The sequence below is a fragment of the Terrapene carolina genome, unplaced genomic scaffold (assembly GCF_002925995.2).
Source record: "Terrapene carolina triunguis isolate 2854851 unplaced genomic scaffold, T_m_triunguis-2.0 Scaffold89, whole genome shotgun sequence".
NCBI classification, from domain to species: domain Eukaryota; kingdom Metazoa; phylum Chordata; order Testudines; family Emydidae; genus Terrapene; species Terrapene triunguis.
Genome location: NW_020664440.1, coordinates 7,492,012 through 7,513,688, shown reverse-complemented (window position 1 = coordinate 7,513,688; position 21,677 = coordinate 7,492,012). Strand labels below are relative to the sequence as shown.

The window sequence follows — 21,677 nt, the reverse complement described above, 5'->3', positions numbered from 1 at the left end:
GGGGAGTCTGGGGGGTCCTTTTGCTCCAGGCTGAACTTACTGGTGAACAGCCGGCCCACATGGAGCAGAAAACAACCCTGCTCTACATAATTTCTCTCCTCCAGCTCCTCCTCCCTTTGGAGCGCCAAGCCAGTGACCCATTTCCATGGAGGAAGCTGGGCAGCCAGTCAGACACATGATCCCATAGTAAGTGTATGATTTACTAGGGGGTCGCGCTCTTTGTAACGTCAGTTGGCCAAGTGTATTGCACACGCCAGGGGCTCCTTGCATCCCTCCATTTCCCCCGCCCCACCAGGTCCCCGTGTGCCACCCTCCCATCCTCTTCTATTTCAAGGACTCCCTGCAACCCCTCCCATCTCCTCCCTTGTGCCAATGGCTCCCTGCCCTCCATGGTCCCCTCCCGGCCATGCAGTTGTTCCCCATTCTCCCCACTTCCATGCCACAGGATCCGGGTGCCTCCCATTTGTCTCTTCCCTCCCCAAGGCACAGCAGGGGCTCTGTGGGCTACATGCCAGAGTGCCTATGTCACCCCCCCCCACCACCACCTCCAAGTCGCCCGTCACCTATTCCAGGGTGTCTGTGTGGCCCCTCTATTCCCTACTCCCTGTCTTCCCCCCGCCCCTTGTGGATCCCTGCTTTGCCCCTCACACATCGCTTCCCCCCTCTGGTCCCTGCTTCCTCCACTTTTCACCCCATCCCTCTGGTCCCTGCTACATTTTCTCCATCCGCACTCTTGCTTCCTCCCCATCCGGGTCCCTGTTTCCCCCTCCCACTCTGCTCTTCCCCCGCCCTGCCAGTCCCCTCCCTACAAGCTCTCTTTCTACGCCTCTCCTGTTTCTGTTAGAGCCCAGGCCACAGCCATTCTTCTCCCGCAGCAGGTTAAGCTGCTGCCTCTGATATGTGTGGGCAGCAGAGTGAGTCTTCTGCCTGCAGCACCAGTCAGGCCGGGGCCCTGATTTTTCCTGTGAATCAAGCTTTTCTGGTGTTCCGATTTGCAAGAATAGCAATAGCCTTGTGCCCATTGATGACTAGAACGTTCCCCAAGAGTTTGGAATTGATTGTTCCAAAGCTGCTGTGCTACCGGCAAACAGAGAAATGCCCTGAGTTGAGCATTACATCTGGCTTCGCTTGGCCAATTAACCATGTTTACTTTCACACTCCTCCTGCCCCATCTTGACCACAGGTACTTTGGCAGCAAAGGCTCACTTCTTAATTTCATCACTGGCCTGTCTTTCAGCACCAGCCGTTCTCGTGCAATGCATGTTATGTAAGGTCCTTGCAGCAAGTAATACCAAGTTACACACCACACTTAAATTAAATTAATGGAGATGTCCTATCTCCTAGAACTGGAAGGGACCTTGAAAGGTCATCAAGTCCAGCCCCCTGCCTTCACTAGCAGGACCAAGTACTGATTTTGCCCCAGATCCCTAAGTGGCCCCCTCAAGGATTGAATTCACAACCCTGGGTTTAGCAGGGCAATGCTCAAACCACTGAGCTATCCCTCCCCCCTTGCGTCTGATGAAGTGGGCATTCACCCACGAAAGTTTATGCTCCAATACTTCTGTTAGTCTTAAAGGTGCCACAGGACCCTCTGTTGCTTTTTACAGATTCAGACTAACACGGCTACCCCTCTGATACTTGACACCTAAAGAAAAAACTCCTACTACATACTAGCCTGCACAATTCATTCTGTGTTTACAGTGCTGTCCACCTGACTTTGCTTTCCCCATGAACCATGCAAGACAAACAATGCAAATAAAACCCCATTTAACGTGAACTGAGCTGTGCCACTCAGATGTGCTAAAGGAGTGTTTCCTTATCACTGACGCATGCATGAGTACTGGTACTTCAGGCTTTTATAACTAGTACTCTAGGCTCCCTTCCCCCACCCCTCCCTGATGAGGTGCTGCTTTTTTTTATTATTTTTTTCTGGACATCACTGCAACTCATGTCCCATTCACTTCTGAGTGGTGTAATAACCTGCCATGTAGCTAAACCTGCACCAAGCCCGGTCTTGCAGTCTGCCTCCCTCCTTCATGGTTTGCCTGGAGTTTGGAGTAGGCCAATGTCCATTGCCAGTTAGCGCATGGACAACCGAATGGTAGGCAGTGCTAAGTGCTATATGGATGAATAACAAAGAAAAGAGTTCCTGTCCCCAGAGATCTGAATCTAGATGTCAGACTGGACACAACATGTGAACAGGGCAGAGTGGATTGGGGCAGATGGAGGATGTAACAAGGTGAATTGAGTTTAGCAGGAAGTTCTGAAGTCTCAGCTCACCACTTGGCTAACCAACTCCTGACAGTCGTGAGTTTTAGGCATCTCAGCTGAGGTAGGCCTGAGCCACTGATATGGACACTGGGGATCACTGCCAGGAAAGAGATCTGAGACAGTGTCTATCCCTACTCCAGCCGCTGATCGACAGCACCTACCCAGTCAGTGGCTGCTACTTCAGTCTCAGGGTTGCATTAGCTTCTGAGCCGCTATCCAACCCCTGCACTCAGCCATGAAGAAGCCTCCATGGAGTGGCACTCTGTGGTGCACTGGGGCTTCACGCTGTGCACCCTTTCTATGGCGCCTGCCCCCTCAATTGAGCAGGACTCAGCGGTTTCACTGCACCTGGTACTCTGTACACCTCTGCTCTGTACATTAATGAGAAAAAAACCTGTGCACCACACAGTGTAATGGGATCTCCAAAACAAACCAATCTGCTCTCCACCAGTTGGATCGAGTGCAATATGTGTAGCTAGAGCTCTTGATAATGAAGGGACTTGCGGAGTGTCTGCCAGTGCCATTAGTAAGTTCCCACTGTCTTCTGGATTCTGGTATCTCCTGACTTTTTTGAGTGCTTGACTTTGCAACCTTAATGTTCTCTTAAAGTAGGTTTTCTTACTGGAACTTGTTGTTTTAAAACAAAACACAACCCCAAAAATCCAGACATCTTATCATGTGGAACCACATTGACCCCCCCCCCCCCCCCCCAAAACAGGGTTCGGACCTTTAGATTCACTGCACTGATCTCAACCACTTCAGCTAATGGAGAACTGGGGCCCATCTCCCTCTGCTCCTATTCTTCTCTTTCTCCTCCTCGCCCTTCCTGCATTCAAATCAACCTGCTGCCACCACCACCGCCTCCTCGTCCTCCAGGCTGCCTGGGCACCAGAAGCAGGAGCACTGAATGCAGAGGAGGGAATGTTCCTGCTCACAGTCCCTGGCTGGTGGGTTGAGAAGAGCAGTTGCAGGGAAGTTCTTCTTAGGCCCTGCTGTCCCAGGAAGAAGCATGATCCATGGGGATGGCACATGCTCAGTCTGGTCAGCACGTAGGAGCTGTGGAGGGATGGCACATGCTCAGTGCAGACAGAGACTTTGGAGAATTTAACTGCCAAACTCTAACAAGTCTCAGCTGACATGTGTAAACTGAGGTGTGTGGGGGTTTTTTGTTTTAGGCCTATAAATTAGTCACATTTGGGCAAATTTTCAGGGAAATGGCAAAAGGCACATCCTTGGTGCTGGGGTGGCACTTCTGACAAATTTCAAGTCCCTACTCTACAGCACAGAGGTGCTAGAGTTTCTCAACAAAACCACGGGCAAAACAGTGTATTTTCCCTTATCTCACTCTGAGAAATAGCTTCAACTGTTTAATCTAAAACTTTCCCCAAAAAATATCAGTGGAGACAGATGCCTGTCGTGGAAAATTTCAGCCCAAATGATTTAACTTTGGCAAAGTTATAAGCCACTGAAAACTGGGTCTTATAATGGGATGTGTGGGGCAATCTTACCTCTAGGTGACACTGTTAGCTCTGCCTATAATTAAGATGTACACATAAATGTCAGTGATCGAAATAGGGCCCCTAGGTATCTCTTTTCAATTACTGGGTATTCACCTCTTATCAGTGTTTGCTTCATTTGATCATGTTATCCAATGTAGCCACCCTGGAAGGGTGAGTTGTTACATTTGCTTGGCCTACTTTAGTCCTCCCTAGCTACCTTTGTCATATGATAACAGGTTGTTCCTACTCACCACACCTTCTATCGTTAGAGCCACTCCCTTGCTTGAGACTGTCACTCCCGAATGATTTTATCAGAAGGAAAGTTGTAGAGCTGTTTACAATGTGAGGATCTGACTTCCATTGACTAGTACTTCACCATTGGGCTGTCAGACATCCCAGAAATCATTGCACCGATCTGCTTTGGGAACTGGTGGTGATGGGCAAGAAGGTAGAGGTTGGCCTTGCTCTGCATTCTTCTTACTGCATTCACTTACACTGTGTCCACGTACAGCCAGTTGTCTCCCTTGAAACACTTTATCGCACATGCTGTGGTCCTTTCTCTCCTCTCTCTCTCTTTCACCTGCTCCCTCTTTTTAATTCCATCCTTCTCTCTCTCATTCTCTCACTTTTTCCCCCCTCTCCTAGTAATTGTGGGTAATTATATATGCAGTTATCTGGCGTTCTTGAGGCTACTCAAACAGAGCACTTCCTTGGACATCACTAGCCTGTAGTAAGGGGTAAATATTAAAAACCCACCCAGGTTTCTCTTTGAGGGGAGGAGGAAGATTTGAATGTGGCATTAGGTTCTTATTTAGATGCCAGTTTTTAAAACTTCATTTGAAATTTATTGGTAATTGATTTATTTGTTTTCTTCCACACGCACAGACTGTTGCTTTGACGGAGCCGTTTCAGGTCTTGATTTCTTAGGCCTGGTCTACGCTACAGAGTTAGGTTGACATGAGGCAGCTTACGTCGACCTAACTATGGAAAAGTCTACACTTAATTTTCTCTCCCTCCAACGTAAATGCCCAGCTCCACCGACTCACGAGCAGTGTAGAGTCAAGGTTGACATAGTTAGGTTGATTCAGTGTCCGTGTAGATACTGTGTTGCTTATGTCGACTGGCTTTCAAGCAATCCCCACACAGACCGTATAATCAATGGAAACACTCCTGGTGAGGACACGCACCACTGACACAAGGAACAAAGCATAAACATGCACAAGTGAGGTAATTACTGCGGCGGCTGTATGCCAATGTAAGTTAGGTTGACTTAATTTTGTAGTGTAGACATGACTTTACTCTGTCTGGCTCTGAGTCTAACCCATTTCCAGGTGTCTCTGTAACTGAACTCCCGTGCATTTCTTTACTACTCTTCAGTTCAGAATAGCCTGTACTCCAAAGTTTTGCTTAGCACCATTAACTCCTATTCACAGTACCACCTCTTTCCTGATACAATTTTCAACAGGACTCTGACTTGTACTGCACCCATGTAACAATAGGAATCTTGTGTTGATTTTTACCGTGCCCTCTGAGTGCTCACCGTCCCACTTAGTGTTGCCCACTCGCACGATTTTTAGTATGTTCTTAAATCCATCCCTAGTCAGCAAAGCACTTAAGCACATACTTAAGTCCTGCTGACTTTAGTGAGCATTAAGTACTGTGACAGACCCAGACCAGTGGGGTACAGGAGTCTGGTAGAGGGCAAATATACTGGTCACTGGATGAGTAGTTTTCTGTTCCCTGAGTGACCAGAGCAGGGGCTGCACTAGAGTAATCAAGAAGCTGCTAGAATCAATTAAGGCAGGCTAATCAGGGCACCTGGGTTTTAAAAGGAGCTCACTTCAGTTTGTGGGGCGAGTGTGAGGAGCTGGGAGCAAGAGGCGCAAGGAGCTGAGAGTGAGAGTGTGCTGCTGGAGGACTGAGGAGCACAAGCGTTATCAGACACCAGGAGGAAGGTCCTGTGGTGAGAATAAGGAAGGTGTTTGGAGGAGGCCATGGGGAAGTAGCCCAGGGAGTTGTAGCTGTCATGCAGCTGTTACAGGAGGCACTATAGACAGCTGCAGTCCACAGGGCCCTGGGCTGGAACCCGGAGCAGAGGGCAGGCCCGGGTTCCCCCCAAACCTCCCAATTGACCTGGACTGTGGGTTCTTCCAGAGGGGAAGGTCTCTGGGCTGTTCCCCAACCCACATGGTGAATCTCTGAGGCAAGAAAATCCGCCAATAAGCGCAGGACCCACCAAGATAGAGGAGGAACTTTGTCACAGTACATGCTTAAATTCTTTGATGAATCAGGCCCCAAATTCTGCCCTAAGAAGGCAGGCTTTGGCCTTTACTACTCATTGTGAATATTGATGCTCTCCTGCTCTTCAGTACTTACTACTCAGCTTGGACAGCTGCTAGATCCTCTTATTAGTCTAACATTATTCTGCCTGACAAAAGCCACCTGGACAAGTTGGGCCAGAGTCAGTCCTGCTGTAAACCCACGGACTTCTGGAAAGCTACACCAGCAGATGAATTTGGCTCTTCTATTAAAACAATTGGTCCCTACTGCAAATCTTAATTGAAAAATATAAATTCCATGCCCTCCATGGAGCAGCTCCGTTGATTCTGGCTAGACTTATTTACATCTGAAATGTGTAAGAATCAGATGCCATTATCTGAATTCTATCCATTTACTTAACGTCTTCCTAGTGACTTATTCCCAGTTGGGATAACTCTAGGAAAATATCCAACCTTCATGTTCGACAGGTGGTTCTCAGAGCATGCTGCAGACTTAGCTCCCAGCCCCTTGGCTTACTTGCCTAAACATATGCTTAAATGGTCCAGCCATCACAGGACATGCAAATTAATCTTTATCAGTGTGTCATTCCCCTCTGGTTTCGAAAATTGCTATGATTGCTGGAGCAGTGCTGAACTGTCATTGCAGAACCTGGAACCACCTGCAGCTCAGCCGGTTTGGGATTTCGTTACAAACTCACAATACTGCCTGGCTTTGTTGGAAAGGCTTCCCAGCCTTTTGAATGAACACATGTTGATGTATAGATTGGAGTCCACCCACAAGCATGGGCTAGTGGTTAGGGCAGCGGAATGAGTGGTAGGAGACTTGGCTTCAAGCCCTGGCTCTGACCTGATGTGTGACCTTGGGTAGGTCACTTCTTCTCTCTATGCCCCTGTTTTCCCTCCAACTCTGTCTATTTAGATTTTATGCTCTTCAGGGCATGTGCTTTCTCCCCTCCACCCCCCCGTTCGTACAGCACCTAGCACAGTGGGATTTCTAGGTGCTACTTTCATACAAATAATAAACAATAATCAAAAACAATCCACTGTGTCCTAAAGATAAGGCCAGAGTACAACTGGCCCTAGGGAGAGAAATGACTCCTAGAGCCTCTTCATTTACCAGTGCACTCATGCAAGAGTCTGAAAGGACTAGGGAACGCAAGGCCATGAGACGTGCTTGCAACAGCTGTCGGTAGTGACGTCATCCCCTTGTTTTAAAGGTCTAGTAAGATCTGCAGCTCCCCTGAAAACACTGGGTCTGATTCGTCACTGCCCTGCACCTTGCATGGCCACTCAGGCCTGTGTAATGCTGAGTGCTTGGGCCAGATCCTCCGCTGATATAAATTAATATCATTCCACGGAAGTTAGTGGAGCGAAGCTTGATTTACATGACCTTAGTATCTGACCTCCTGTTGCACAGGAGTAAATGTCTACGCAAGGTGCAAGGCTGTGGAAAAGCAGGCCTATTATGCCTTCTATGATTGTAATGCTCCCCAGCCCTTTAGTATGTCATCTCCGTCCACTTCCCACCCCCACCCCCCGGGCTCTTATGGGCTCTAATTTGGCTTCCATTTAATAGACTGGGATTTTTAGAACTATCCAGGATGCATTTTTTCACGGCACTGTGGTGTGCAGAATTATCAAACTTACAATTAGGATTTGAGTGTTGAATGTGCAGTATGTTTCCATTCCACGAGCGATGCGCCTTGCTGGAAAGGAATGGGGAAGATGGTGCTTGTAAAGTTAGTTGCAGCATTCTGTCCAAAATAGGTCAATATGGGGAGCAACACAATTAATAACATGCTCCGAATTATAACTCACAAGCAAAACAATATATGGAGGCAGGGACATGAATCAACAAAATCCTAGGATGGAGGCTGAAATTACACTCAAAGAAGCAATCCCTGTTGCATGATTGAATGGATTTGAATGCCAGCCTCTTAATATCCTGGCTAAGGTGCTTTGTTCTGTCAATTGCCATGTTGTTGTTTGTTAATAGTAATTATCACAAAACGTCAGAACGTGCATAGTAGAGTCCCCAGCACCTCTTAAAATATTTATTTACGACCATGTAAATACATATTTAAGATCAGTGTAATAATAATAATAATTATTAATAATGATAAGTGTTTCACTTAGCTTTTCATCTTCAAAGAGTTTTGCAAACTTTAAGCATCACACCATCCCTGCAAGGTAGCCAAGTATTAGCCCCATTTTATAGAGGGATAAATTGAGGCATAGAGGGTAAGTAACTTGCCCATGGTCCCATGGTGATTCACAGTGGCAGAATTGGGAATAAAACCCAGACATCCTGGGTTCTAGTCCTATGCTCCATCCATTGGGCAAACTTATGCATGCTTTTAAGTATACCGTAATGGTATGGTTACCACTAAGTGGGTTCTGTTGTGCTTAACAGACTGATATTGTAACCCTGTGTTTAACGTTCCTTAGAGACCCAGTGGATCTCATGTACCAGTAGGTGTGCCTACTTCTTTCTGAACAGCAGATTTATTCAACAGACTGTGCGGATTCTTCTGCCAGTCACAACTGATCATAACCAGACACATTTCTCTAATGGAGTTAGAGTAGACACCTATGAGCCAGACATCCTGCCAGAGAAGCTGGTCTCATTTGTATAAGGGATCTTAATGTAGACCTTCTGTAATAGGAGGATTTAGTTCACCCGTGGGGCTGTTTGGGCTCTGCATGCTATTATAAAAGCCTCGCTATGGGTGCTCGCTGGAGAAGCGTCCCCCTTATCAGTGTGCTTGTCCCAGAAGCAGACGGTAAAGCAAGTTTTTCCTTGGGACTAGCTAGAAAGGGGATAGGACCTTTGATGTAAGAATTGAGTTAGGCTTTTGCTGGGTGCTTAGAGATGATGGACCACATCTTGGGCTATATTAGAGCAGTTTTGCACTACTCACCTGGTGCAAAGTTACCACAGAGGCAGCATCACTGGCTAAAGGAGGTTTCCCCACCCAGTGCAGGGCATGAGTGCGAGAAAGTCCAGAGAAGAGCAGCAAAAATGATTAAAGGTCTAAAAAACATGACCTATGAGGGAAGATTGAAAAAACTGAGTTTGTTTAGTCTGGGGAAGAGAAGACGGGGGACATGATAACAGCTTTCAAGTACATAAAAGGTTGTTACAAGGAGGAGGGAGAAAAATGGTTCTTCTTAACCTCTGAGAATAGGACAAGATGCAATGGGCTTAAATTGCAGTAATGGAGGTTTAGGTTGGACATTAGGAAAAACTTCCTAACTGTCAGAGTGGTTAAGCACGGGAATAAATTGCCTAGGGAGGTTGTGGAATCTCCATCATTGGGGATTTTTAAGAGCAGGTTGGACAAACACTTGTCAGGGATGGTCTAGATAATATTTAGTCCTACCTTGAGTGCAGGGGACTGGACTAGATGACCTCTCGAGGTCCCTTCCAGTTCTATGATTCTGTGCTCCTGTGGGCACACCTACCACCGAGGCTCCTAGACCCCCTGCCCTGGGGCTGCTGCAAAGAGCCTGGCGTAGGGAAAGAGGTTGTGACCATCTGCAGTCCATGATCCCCTGCCGTAACTGCCCTTTTGAGGCCTCTGGCAACTCTAAATTGCATTAGTGGACGAGTCTGATGTAGAGTCAGGGGAGCACAAAGGTCTTGAAACTACTTTTACATCCTCATCCTGAGCTAGGGTGACCAGATGTCCCGATTTTATAGGGACAGTCCCGATTTTTGGGTCTTTTTATTATATAGGCTCCTATTACCCCCCACCCCCATCCCGATTTTTCACATTTGCTGTCTGGTCACCCTAGCTGAGCACCCACTGGTGGGTGGCAGCTCAGGATCTGAGGCATTGCTTTTTACTTTGGAATCCACATTAAATGTGCCTGACGTGAAGGAAAGTATTTTCGGTGCAACGCAACGCTTTGTCTTGTTTTTCTGTTATTTGTGACACTTGTTTGGCGTGAATAAAACACATCTGTACAGAATGCTCCTAGTCTGGGGCCGGCCTAGAGATGACTTCCCTGTCATAGTAGCAACACTTGTTGGAAGGGGAAAATTCCTTGTAGTCTAACGTTCTTGACAGACTTGCTGGGAGTGGGGGAGGGAGAGAGAGGAATGACTTGTACTGCTGGCAGCACCAGCAGCAAATGCCCTTTCTGTGAAAACTGTGAATTATTTGCCAGCTCACTTTGAATTCAGCCTCGGTGGGCCTCAGCTACTGGAAAGCAATGTGGCTCAGGATCTCTCTCTGTGAGCCGTGGTGGCTGAGTGGTTAAGGCATTGGATTACAATCCCAGAGGTTGTAGATTTAAGGCTTGCTCGATCTCGTACTCCAGTTCATGGAGCTGCAAAATTGGGTATCTGATCTGTAGGGTGAGAGAAGTCAAAGGCAGCCAGACCTGATGCTAGTCACATCACTTCCTTGTGTATCGTTGGCTATGGAAACGAATGTGTTGGAAACTGCATTAACCTGGTGAGCCATGTGAGGCAGACTTTGGCTCTTGATAGCTCTCTGTAATTCTCTGGGGCATCACATTACTGCATCTTACCTCGGCCATGCAGAACTCCTGAAATTCCCAGTAGGCTCGGAGTGTGCTGCAACTTGAGTTACGAGAGGCAGGTGTCACATGTTCAATATTCTCCCCTGTAAAAATGAAAATATTTATTGTTCGAAAATTCATTGGCCCCACTCTGTCCTTTATACAAGTGGCAAAGGGATAATTTCCCTAACCCAGGAGCCCATTGTAAACGGCCGGATGCTGCCCCATGCCTAACTGCTAGTGTGGAATGTGATCGAAATCCTTGTTCCTGCAAACACTTATGCATCTGCCTGACAAAGGTGAGAATGGGGCCATTCACATGTGCCAAGGTGCGGTGTTTGCAAGATAAGGGTCTTGGCTTGTAAACTCTTTGAGGAGGGGCTCCGTCTTGCTGTGTGGTTTTGTACAAACCCAGGCCCTGGTCCTCACTGGGCCTTTGGATATGCTACAGCAGTGACTAATATTCACCATTGATGAACCAGGACCAGCCTCTTCACATGTGGATGCCCAACTTCGTAAGTTTGGACTCAAGGCTGTAGCCAGGAGGATCTACCAGAGTTTATGCATTCGCCAAAGCAGTGTTTTGGCATTGGCCACCTACTGTACATCTCTAAAGTTACAGGGTGTGTGGTGTTGTCAGGGCACATCGCTGGGTAACAGTCGGGCAAGTGGCTCTTTCCCTTGAGTTGGGTGAAGAAGGAACATCTAGGAGGCAAGGTTTCTGAGAAATTGTTTTGAACGTCATAGTAAAATAATTACTTTGCATCTTTTCTTCTTACGGGCCTGATCCGGCAAAGTGGGTGTAGTCTGAATGGTGTTATGTTTTACCTAATGATTATTAATAATATTTATGCAGCCTCATGGGTGTCCATGGTACTTTACAAACAAATAACAAACTAGATCCTTGCCCTGAAGAGTTGCCATGTTTTAAGACGTACATATCTTTGGCTCAATCCCGCGTCCCTTGTGCACTCAAACGTCTCCTTATGTTTAAGGTGTGCAGGATCAGGGCCCCTTTGCTCTGACAGGGTTAGTTGCAATCAGTAAAGCTTTATGCAGAAAATATGCAATGACAAGATAAGCTGAGTGGTGACTGGAAGCTTCACTACGGAGAGAGAGAAAGAGACAAAGACACACACCAAACAGCGAAATATCATATCTGGGACCTGAGTGCAGCCAACTGGTCTGGTGAAACTTGTAGGGCCTGAATGTACTAAATTGCAGAGACAAAGAAGTGATTCATTCTACACCACCGACACATTCAAATAGCAGCTACCTCTCTTCTCTCCCTGAATCCTGTTTTCAGAATTTACTTTCTTGAACTAATCTTAAAAAAAATCAAACCCACAAATGGCAGAGTTACTAAAACTTTACTTGGCAATTCTTCCCTCCCCCCTTCCCTCATGGCAGTGGTATGGTCTGCAATTGAGCGAGACCTAGAGGTACAGAGTAATGTGACAGCCTCCCAGATTCAGTAGTCCTGGGCTGTGTCCCTTCACTGCTAGGTCGGGATATGCACGTTAATGTTTTCCTCTTTATGTAAACAGGGGCAGATTGAGGTAGAAAGTGAGACAATCTTCAGATTAGCAGCCCTGATTTTACAGGTAAGATTATCCTTTCTTGTGTGTGTGTAGTTGCTTTTTAACATAACCCACAACTTTGAAATTTAGGCACGTTTGCAGCAATTTGTGGTTTATTTGTGCTACATTTTGCACTGTCTACACTACAAACATATTGTTTGTGAATGACTGGGGAGCTGGTATTTTATTACGGCCAGTTAGGAATTTACTATTCAAACAGTTCAGGTTGGAGAGTGGGAAATCAAGTGTAACCTTTTTCTGTAAGAAAGATCATTGAACAGAGTGATTCAGTCAGGTCTGTAGATCTCTGTGAGCTGAGGGGTGAAAACATTATTACAGCAGGTTTCTAACCTGTTTGTCACTTCCTCCTGTGCCACAAATAATTGACATGTGTTTGTTTTTATGGCAGGAGATGTTGGAGGGGAAAGGGAAATAGAGTACTGTAGCTAAAAGTTATTACACTATTCATACGAATCTTCCTTCAAGAGGACTAAAAAAACCGCCAAAAACTCTTAATTGTTTTTCTCTCTGTTTTGGTAAAAATAAATATTTTCCTCACTATTAATTTTATGTCAAATCATTAACCTTGTTCTTGTCATTTTTTGTCATTAGATTTACAATCTGTTTATGGTACAATCTGTGATTGAACACAACCTCTTTCTTAAAAATGGCTTAACTAAGTTTTCATTGACAAATGCAAGGTGGGGTTGTGTTGGCTTGGGCTGTGTGAATGATTGTTTTCGACTTGAATGAACACCGACCTATCACAACCGCTGACCTTCTTGTAATGTTCCCCTTTCGTTGGATGTAGCTGATTAAAGTAGAGAGAATAGGGCCTTTCTGTTTATATCTCTCAATAGGAAGTGACATGGGATTTGAATGTGAAATTTGGCAGTGTTTTGGGAGCAGCGTGAACACTGGTGCAGGTGGATAATCTACAGCCGGAAATGCTAGGGGCCAAATTCTGCTCTCTTACATATCTGCCTGCAACTCCAGTGACTTCCTTGGGGTAGCATGACTAGAACTGAAGTCAGGATTTAGCTAAAAAGCTAAAATTAACAATGCTGAGAATAGCAAAGTTAATACTCAAGACTTGTGAAGAGATCGTGTTTTAATTTTGTCCCTATTTTTCAATTATAGGAAGCTAAAGGCGACTATTCCAGGTAATAACATTTCTCTTTATAAAATGTATGTGCTTAATGACTCTCTTCGGTTTGCTTTGTGTTTTAAGCAATCATTTTACTACCATCAGCAGGAAAGAAAAAAATCCAGCCTCGTGCAGTAACCGAAAAAGTAAAATCACTGCCAAGCCAGAGTTCGTGTGGTGAAGCGAATGTTTTGTGAATGGCTTCTGGATTCAAACATTCTGTTCCAAACTATCCTAGTCAAATCACACCACCTAATCTGCGGTTCCTGGAAGGTGGGACTAAATAAATGCTACCAACCGTTTCACATTAGAGGCCAGGACTGTCCTGTGTCTTGGATCCATGTTTGTGAAGCTCCTAACGACCCTGTCTGTGCCTAGTGCTAATGCATGCACAGAAAGATGGAGCTTGTCAGCTGCTTGCTTTGGAGATCAATGCGGTGCTTTCTTTTGCAGCTGCCCTGCAGGGGCCTCACCCTTCATGCACTTGACCTGACAGTTGTATTGTAGCTGTTGTGAGACTCGGAGTGGCTTGGGTTTAGCTACCTAATGCCGCATAATCAGACAGCAGTTACCCTTGAAATCACTTTCTACCTGTTCCTTGGGTGCAATAACCGGCCTATGGGAAAAAAAGTAAAAGCTATAGGAGCTGAGGGAAGAGACCTTCAATTAGAAACAGCTCACTGAACAAACAGAAATTCAAAAGGTCAGCTTTAGTCATGTTAATGTTTTACTCCTGGCTGAATTTCCACATCGGAAGGATGGCTTGTTTACACTTCTGCTACAAGAGCTTTCAAGTGACATGCTTTGTAAATGCAGGATACTGAGCTACCTGCTTGCCTGCAGTAACGAACAGCTTGCTTCGGATTGCAAAAGCCAGCAATAGTTTGCTTCAGCTTTTTGTAATAAAGGGATAGTTGTCAAGTAAGTTCGGGTTCTTCTAACCAGGAGCCCTGTTCCTCAAGAGCCTAGTCTTTCTTCCATCAAAGTCAGTCACAAAACTCCCCTGGTTTTGGTTCAAGGTCAGGCCCTTGAGAGGAAAAGATGATCTTGTGGCTAAAACGCTGGACTGGGCCCAGGAGTTCTGTCCCCAGTTCTGACCCTCAGCAAGTCACTTAAACTCACTGTGCCTCCATTTGCCTATCTGAAAAATGGGGATAATATATTTCCCTACCTCACAGGGATGCTGTGAAGCTTAACTCACTCCTGTTTGCAAAAATGTGTTGAGGTCATCACAGGGAAGGTGCTACTGAAATGCAAAATGATTACTTCAGACTTTCCTTTTTACAGTGCCACTCCCACCCTGGAAGTGTTTTTTTGTGCAAAGGCGCAGCTGCTATAATTGTTCCATAATGGGTCATAAATTATGAATTAAAACCAAATGTGTGTTCAAGACTATTCTAGATGAATACTGTAGCCGAAAGAAGGAATTCGATTCTGCATCTCAAGAGTGATTATTTGGGTCATCGGTGTTAAAGAAACTAGCTCAGTTACTGGCATATCTTACAAAAATATTATGAAACAGGTCTTCTGTGCCAAACCCTCCTTTGATAGGAAGAAGACATTCCAGACACAGTGTCATTATTTATGCAAGGGTAGTAGTATTTAAGCAATCTTCCCTATTATCAGTATCTGGTTTCTGAGGTATTAGTTGTTCATCATCAGTTTGGAACTGGATTTTGAATCAGTTTGGACAGTGGCTGTCATGAGATTTTGTTTACTTGATATTGCGACAATTAACTTTTTAATGTGGGGTTTTATTTTTAATGAACCTCCAGTACATACAGGAATCACCTAGGGATTTGCTTGCAAAGAGCTGAAAATGGGCTACACATCAGTGTGTGTTAAGTGATCCCTTCTGTGCCTGGTTGATTTTCACACATCTGGTGGTAAAAGGAATTTTTTGGACCTGCGAATTGAAGCAGTGGATGGGAAAGGAGTTATTAGGTTTGAAGGTTTTTAAAGTATGGTTCATATCCTGATGTTGATCTGTGCATTGAACTCCCATTGAAGTCAGTGGGAGTCTTGCATGCGGGCTGACTGTTGGTTATGGCCCGAGGGAAGGGAACAATCCTGTTCCAAGAAGTTGTAGCCACTGCTGAGCGAGAGAGCACTTTTTTTGAAAGCTGTTATTTTCAGAGAACATAGTGTTTGCTTACTTGAAAATCCTACTGTAAGGAAAAGCCCCGAACTTTGCAGTATGTCAGCAAAATGGCCGTTGGCATCTGCAAGATAAAGAGCCTCTGATTTTTGTCTTCCTCAGGTTAATTCTAATATGGGCGACAGAATCTTGGCCTGAGGAATTCGGACTAGGATAGGCCTTTATTTTGCTCAGAAAGAGGAATTTCCAGAGGAGGTAAAATTTTCAAAAATGCGTAAGTGACTAAGTCCCATTTTAAAAATTGACTTAGATTTTTAGAAAATCTTAAAAGTCAATGGGACTTAGACTCCTAAGTGCCTATGCCACTTTTGAAAATGGGATGTAGCCACTTAGGCATTTTTGAAAATTGAACTTGAGGCCAGCTTCTAAAGGTGCGGATGGGGGCCTAACTGGATTTTCAGATGTGCCTGTCTGCATTTTTAGGCACCTAAATACCCTTAAAAAGCTGGCCCATAGGCATTTTTGAATAGCTATCCCATATTAATATCTCATATAAGAACATAAGAATGGCCATACTGGGTCAGACCAAAGGTCCATCTAGCCCAGTATCCTGTCTTCCGACAGTGGCCAATGCCAGGTAGCCCAGAGGGAATGAACAGAACAGGTAATCCAAGTGATCCATCCCCTGTCACCCATTCCCAGATTCTGGCAAACAGAGGCTAGGGACACCATCCCTGCCCATCCTGGCGAATAGCTATTGATGGACCTATCCTCCATTAATGTATCTAGTTCTTTTTTGAACCCTGTTATAATCTTGGCCTTCACAACATCTTCTGGCAAGGAGTTTCACAGGTTGACTGTGCGTTGTGTGAAAAAGTACTTCCTTTTGTTTGTTTTAATCTGCTGCCTGTTAATTTCATTTGGTGACCCCTAGTTCTTGTGTTATGAGAAGGAGTAAATAACACTTCCTTATTTACTTTCTCCACACCAGTCATGATTTTATAGAACTCTATCATATCCCCTCTTAGTCGTCTCTTTTCCAAGCTGAAAAGTCCCAGTCTTATTAATCTTTCCTCATATGGAAGCCGTTCCATACCCCTAATCACTTTTGTTGCCCTTTTCTGAACCTTTTCCAATTCCAATATCTTTTTTGAGATGGGGCAACCACATCTGCACGCAGTATTCAAGATGTGGGCGTACCATGGATTTATATAGAGACAATATAATATTTTCTTTCTTATTCTCTATCCCTTTCTAAATGATTCCCAACATTCTGTTCACTTGTTTGACTGCCACTGCACATTGAGCAGATGTTTTCAGAGAACTATCCACAATGACTCCCAAGATCTTTTTCTTGAGTGGTAGCAGCTAATTTAGACCCCATCATTTGATATGTATAGTTGGGATTATGTTTTCCAATGTGCATTACTTTGCATTTATCAACATTGAATTTCATCTGCCATTTTGTTGCCCTGTCACCCAGTTTTGAGAGATCCTTTCTTCGCAGTCTGCCTGGGATTTAACTATCTTGAGTAGTTTTGTATCATCTGCAAATTTTGCCACTTCACTGTTTAGTCCTTTTCCAGATCATTTATGAATATATTGAATAGAACTGGTCCCAGTACAGATTCCTGGGGGACACCACTATTTACCTCTCTCCATTCTGAAAACTAACCATTTATTCCTACCCTTTGTTTTCTATCTTTTAACCAGTTACCAATCCATAAAAGGACCTCTTATCCCATGACAGCTTACTTTGTTTAAGAGCCTTTGGTGAGGGACCTTGTCAAAGGCTTTCTGAAAATATCATTGGGAATCCATCTTTCTGAAGTAGATGAGGTCTACCCCACTTCTAAGTCACTTTTGAAAATTTCACCCACGGTATGTTTATTGTACGGAGGATGTCAGTGTCAGCACAGCTAGTCGTGTTTTGGACACCATTAGCCTCTAATGTGTAGTCTAAAGTTACTGCTGGCTACAAGAGCAATTATTAGCAGAGGTGGCAACACAGTGCAAATGATGCAGCTCACCATTTTGTTATCAATCATGAGCAGTCCAGTTCCTTTTCCTGTTTACTAAATTTGTGATCCCGGCCAGCATAATTATACTGTATGTGTTTATCGGGAGATGTGTAAGAATGTGTCATAGCAATGGGCACTGAATGGCAAATCTATGTATTTAATGTGACATTGTTACGCTTGATATGGCCAGACACTTGACCTTTGATATAGCTTTACTGTTGTGCCGTTGAGTTACAGCTGAGTTTGTTTTAGGTTGTTGCAGATCTTTGGGCCTTTGTTTTCCAGTAATGATAATGTGGTCAGTTTTGTTCAAGGAAAAGAGAGAGATTATGTTTTGCTTGTATTCACTTTTCAGCAGTACCCTGTGCATTGTAATTAATTGCATGCTTGAACTTAAGTCCTATAACCCATCAAATCTCCTCTCAATCCCTTCCCCCCAAAAAATCCCACCAATAACACATTAATTCTTTAATGCACTACCATGTTTTTGATGAAACAGAAAAAGCTACAATCCTCAGTTGAGAATGACTTGAACCTATAAATTCCAATAAGATCTTTTTGTATGTAGTATATGTTAGATTCACGTTGCAGCTTCTGGCACGGTTAATGGTTAGAAAAATATTTGTGTTGTATTCATTTTTGGGACTCCACTTTTAACTTGATTTGTATAAAGTTAATGTTGTCTCGAGGGGTAATGAAATTAATAGATTGGGTCTTCTGGTAATTATTCATAGTGTAAATATGCAATATATAGCATGATGCTGCTCTGGAAAATTAGCAAATTATCTTTCCCCAGTTAACTCCTATAGAATATAAGTATATTCACTAATCAGATATTGTACGAAACTATGTTTTATTAATGCTGCATTAAAGTCTTTGTAATATATAGAGAGACCTGATTATCCACCTCCTTATATACATACTGTAGTGTGGTACAATCTGACTATTTGTTTTTTTTAGTTTTTATAGCATAATCCTTTTTTTTTTAAGAGAATATATTTTCTATCCGTGATAGTTGTGAGTTCCATTTTCTTCAGGTTTGTATAGCTTCTGGGGCATGACTGAAACAGACAGGGCACAGTTGAAATGAAGATTGACAGTCCTAAATCTTGTGCTTCTAGCAGCAAGAAAAAGTTGATTAAAATCAGATTAAGCACTGTGTGCAGTGTCAGGAAAGTTACCTTTTTAAAAGTTTACTTTCTGGCAGATAATCTCAGATCATATTTTCCACAGTAATTTCAGATCTGAAACCCAGGCCAAACCCAGGCTGCCTGAAAGTTAATTAAATTGCTGGAGGAGGGCTTCCATTTTCTTTAAATAGCTGACACATTGGATTTCCATTCTAGCCTGTGGGCTGCAAAGATAACTACCGACTGGCATAACATAACACAGACAATGTAATGAATTCCTGATAGCTGACATATATGAGAGACTGGGGTTTATCTTCACATGGGTGATCAACACAGTTTGTGAAAGGAAATAGTTTGTTTAAAAGATACCCTTGCAGACTGCAATTGTAGCATAATTGTAAATTTGGGAGCACCGGAACCAAATTTCACAAACGAATAAATTAAATACTTTGTTTTTAGCTATAATAAGCTAGTGTTAACAACGTGCTCCACATTAAAAGTGAAAGAACAACAATATGAGACCTTTGGTCAACTTTTACTTGAAAAGCTTATTGTTTTATGGACAGACGGGAAGATTGTTTACAAGAAAGGAATGTTTTATCAAAAAGTTGGAACAAGTAGCTGCTTTACAGATGTTCAGAGCGGTTTGTCTTGTAGAATAGCACCTGTTTGCCATATTTCTCATCCTATGACTGACATCACTTCAAAAACAGTGCATCCTGAAGGATTGGTCGTGGCATACAAAGCCTTTCCTGTCTAGCTTCCTAGCTGAAGTCCAACCCAGGTTGTAACAGCAAAAGTCATAACTGTCTGTCGGCTGTGAAATATGTTAGTTCTCGAGGTCCCAGCAGTCACGTGTCCTCATCACATAATCCCAGTAATGAGCAGACATGCTTGTCAGTCTCCGCAAAGAGGCCAGGGATGGGATGAGCATGGAGAGTGAACTTCTCTCTAAGCCCTACAGAAGTCCCCACCGGAATGAGGTTGGGGCATGTTGGTGGATGATGTGGCAGAGCAGATGGCCTAGTAGAGGGCTTCAGTCTCCAGACATGCCAGTCTAGCACATTTCACAGACACCAATGAAAAATGATAATTAAAAATACAGGTTGATAAATACACATTTAAATAAGGATCACTTGATCATTACCTGTTCTGTTCATTCCCACTGTCGGAAGACAGGATACTGGGCTAGATGGACCTTTGGTCTGACCCAGTATGTCCGTTCTTATGTCTATGCAATAATACTAAAATAAAATATTCCATTGTAAATGCACTGTAGGTAGCATACAGGTAGCTCGTAAATCAATGTTTACTCTCTGGCATTGCTCATATGACTGTATTTCTGCTTGTTTGCCAGGTGAATCATTGTGTATTTTGCCTGTCAACAGTAACTCTTTCCATAAACTTTTTCCTCAGACACCTCATTTGACCTTTGTTTCTAATCCATTAATTCTCTTGATCAAAGTAAGCTATACTTTTCTCAATGGAAATATGGGCATAGTTTTGGAAATGCTTACTTGAAATGGATGGGACAACTAACACGAATTAAGATTTGCAAGATCAGGCCATATTATTTTATTTATTTGTTCATTTAGTTCATTTAATATGATGCGCCTGGCAAAATAAGCAACATGCATTACAATTTAAATAAAAACACATTCAATAAATTTAATCTACTGACAGTGTCATAATACCTCTCCAGCATACAGAGCTAAGACCCTCCTTTCGCAGTTGCCCCTCTCCCTGGGTAAATATAGCAGATAGGCTTTGTAACATGTCTTGATGTTAGAACGGCTCAGAAAATGGGAGTGGAGGCGAGGGAGAGGAGTACTACAGAAACTTACTTCTTGCTGTCTGAGCCACGCAGTGTATCAAGGGAGATGTAGTCCTGCTGGGAAGCCTGGCCAAAGAGGAGCCTGGGGAAATGAGCCAATTGAACTACAACTCCCATGAGATACCTTGTCAGAATTTCTGAATTGAAAACTTTTCAAACATTACGTTTTTCAACCAAAAGTTGAAATTGTCTATGGAAAGCAGACACATTTTTGAAAAAAAAAAATAAAAAAATCAAATGTTCTGTTAAAAACAATAGTTTAGATGGAAAATTTTCAACCAGCCCTACTGGAAGGTCATTATACTGAAGTCAGACAAAAAGGCCAAGAAAATTGCTGATCCAGATCTGAAAACTCCAAGCCTCTTAGTTTTGTTATCTTGGATTTCTCTTCTGACCTTTCTGTGGTTTGAGAGGGGAGAGAGACACAAATGATCCAAACCATAAAGGGCTACCTGTTAAAACCAGCAAGTTGGGTTACACTCTTGAATAGCATGTTTCCTTGAAGATTTACACTGAGAGCAGAATTTAGACTGGTTTCCTCTTACCTCTTTCAAGTTACAATAAAGGTTTGTTATTGAGTAAATCCATGTCTGTACTGTAGGCAGAATGAAAGAAGAGCCTCCAGAACTAGGTGGTCAGGTTGTAAAATATGGACTGCAAAGGTCTTCCATGTGATAAGGTTAGCTATCAGTTTGAACTGAGCATGTGAGGTCAAATTTACCCCTAGTGTATCTCCATTGACTTAGTTACATCAAGGAATAATTTTGGCTCCCGCAGCCTAACCAATGAGCATTCATTATCGCATTGCACACTGACCCTGCTACACTTCAGCATTTGTCACCACAGTGGAGATAAAAGCCTATTTCTGGCTGGAACTTTTGTTTATATACTACTATAGGTAACCCCTTAGAGGATTCAAACTGAAAGTTGAGAGAGAAAATATTTCTGGTTGTTTTTTTTTTTTTCAATTTGTTTACATGTTTGACAGCACTTTGTGCATAGTCACTTTCACTGTTTCCCCTGATAGGCCCCCGTGCTAAGAGATTGCTCATGCACAAAAAGTTGTGTGTCTGTGTAAGGATGTGCAGCTGTAGGACACCTGCCAGTTTTTTCTGTTTGTGCGGGTCTTTCAGTCAGCAACAGGGGAGAGAAAATGCATTTGAAAAAAGGAAGATTTGATGTAAAAACTACAGAACTCAACATGGGGAGTTGAAGGAAGACGCTGTTCCTGCAGCTCCTTCTAGCTCTCATTTGGAAATGATCAGATGTCAGATTGATAGTGCCATTT

At 43.7% G+C, this 21,677-nt stretch overlaps 1 protein-coding gene across 3 annotated transcripts in view; it reads left to right on the top strand.

Annotated features, from left to right (window-relative positions):
• Nucleotides 1–21,677, top strand: part of FRMD4B (FERM domain containing 4B) — a 192,981-nt gene that overhangs the window by 123,172 nt on the left and 48,132 nt on the right. For all 3 annotated transcript variants that reach the window (XM_026650244.2, XM_026650243.2, XM_026650242.2), the window contains 2 exons: nt 12,127–12,183; nt 13,300–13,322. In XM_026650244.2, the coding sequence (XP_026506029.1) occupies nt 12,127–12,183; nt 13,300–13,322 (80 nt within the window). The remainder of the gene's footprint in view (nt 1–12,126; nt 12,184–13,299; nt 13,323–21,677) is intronic.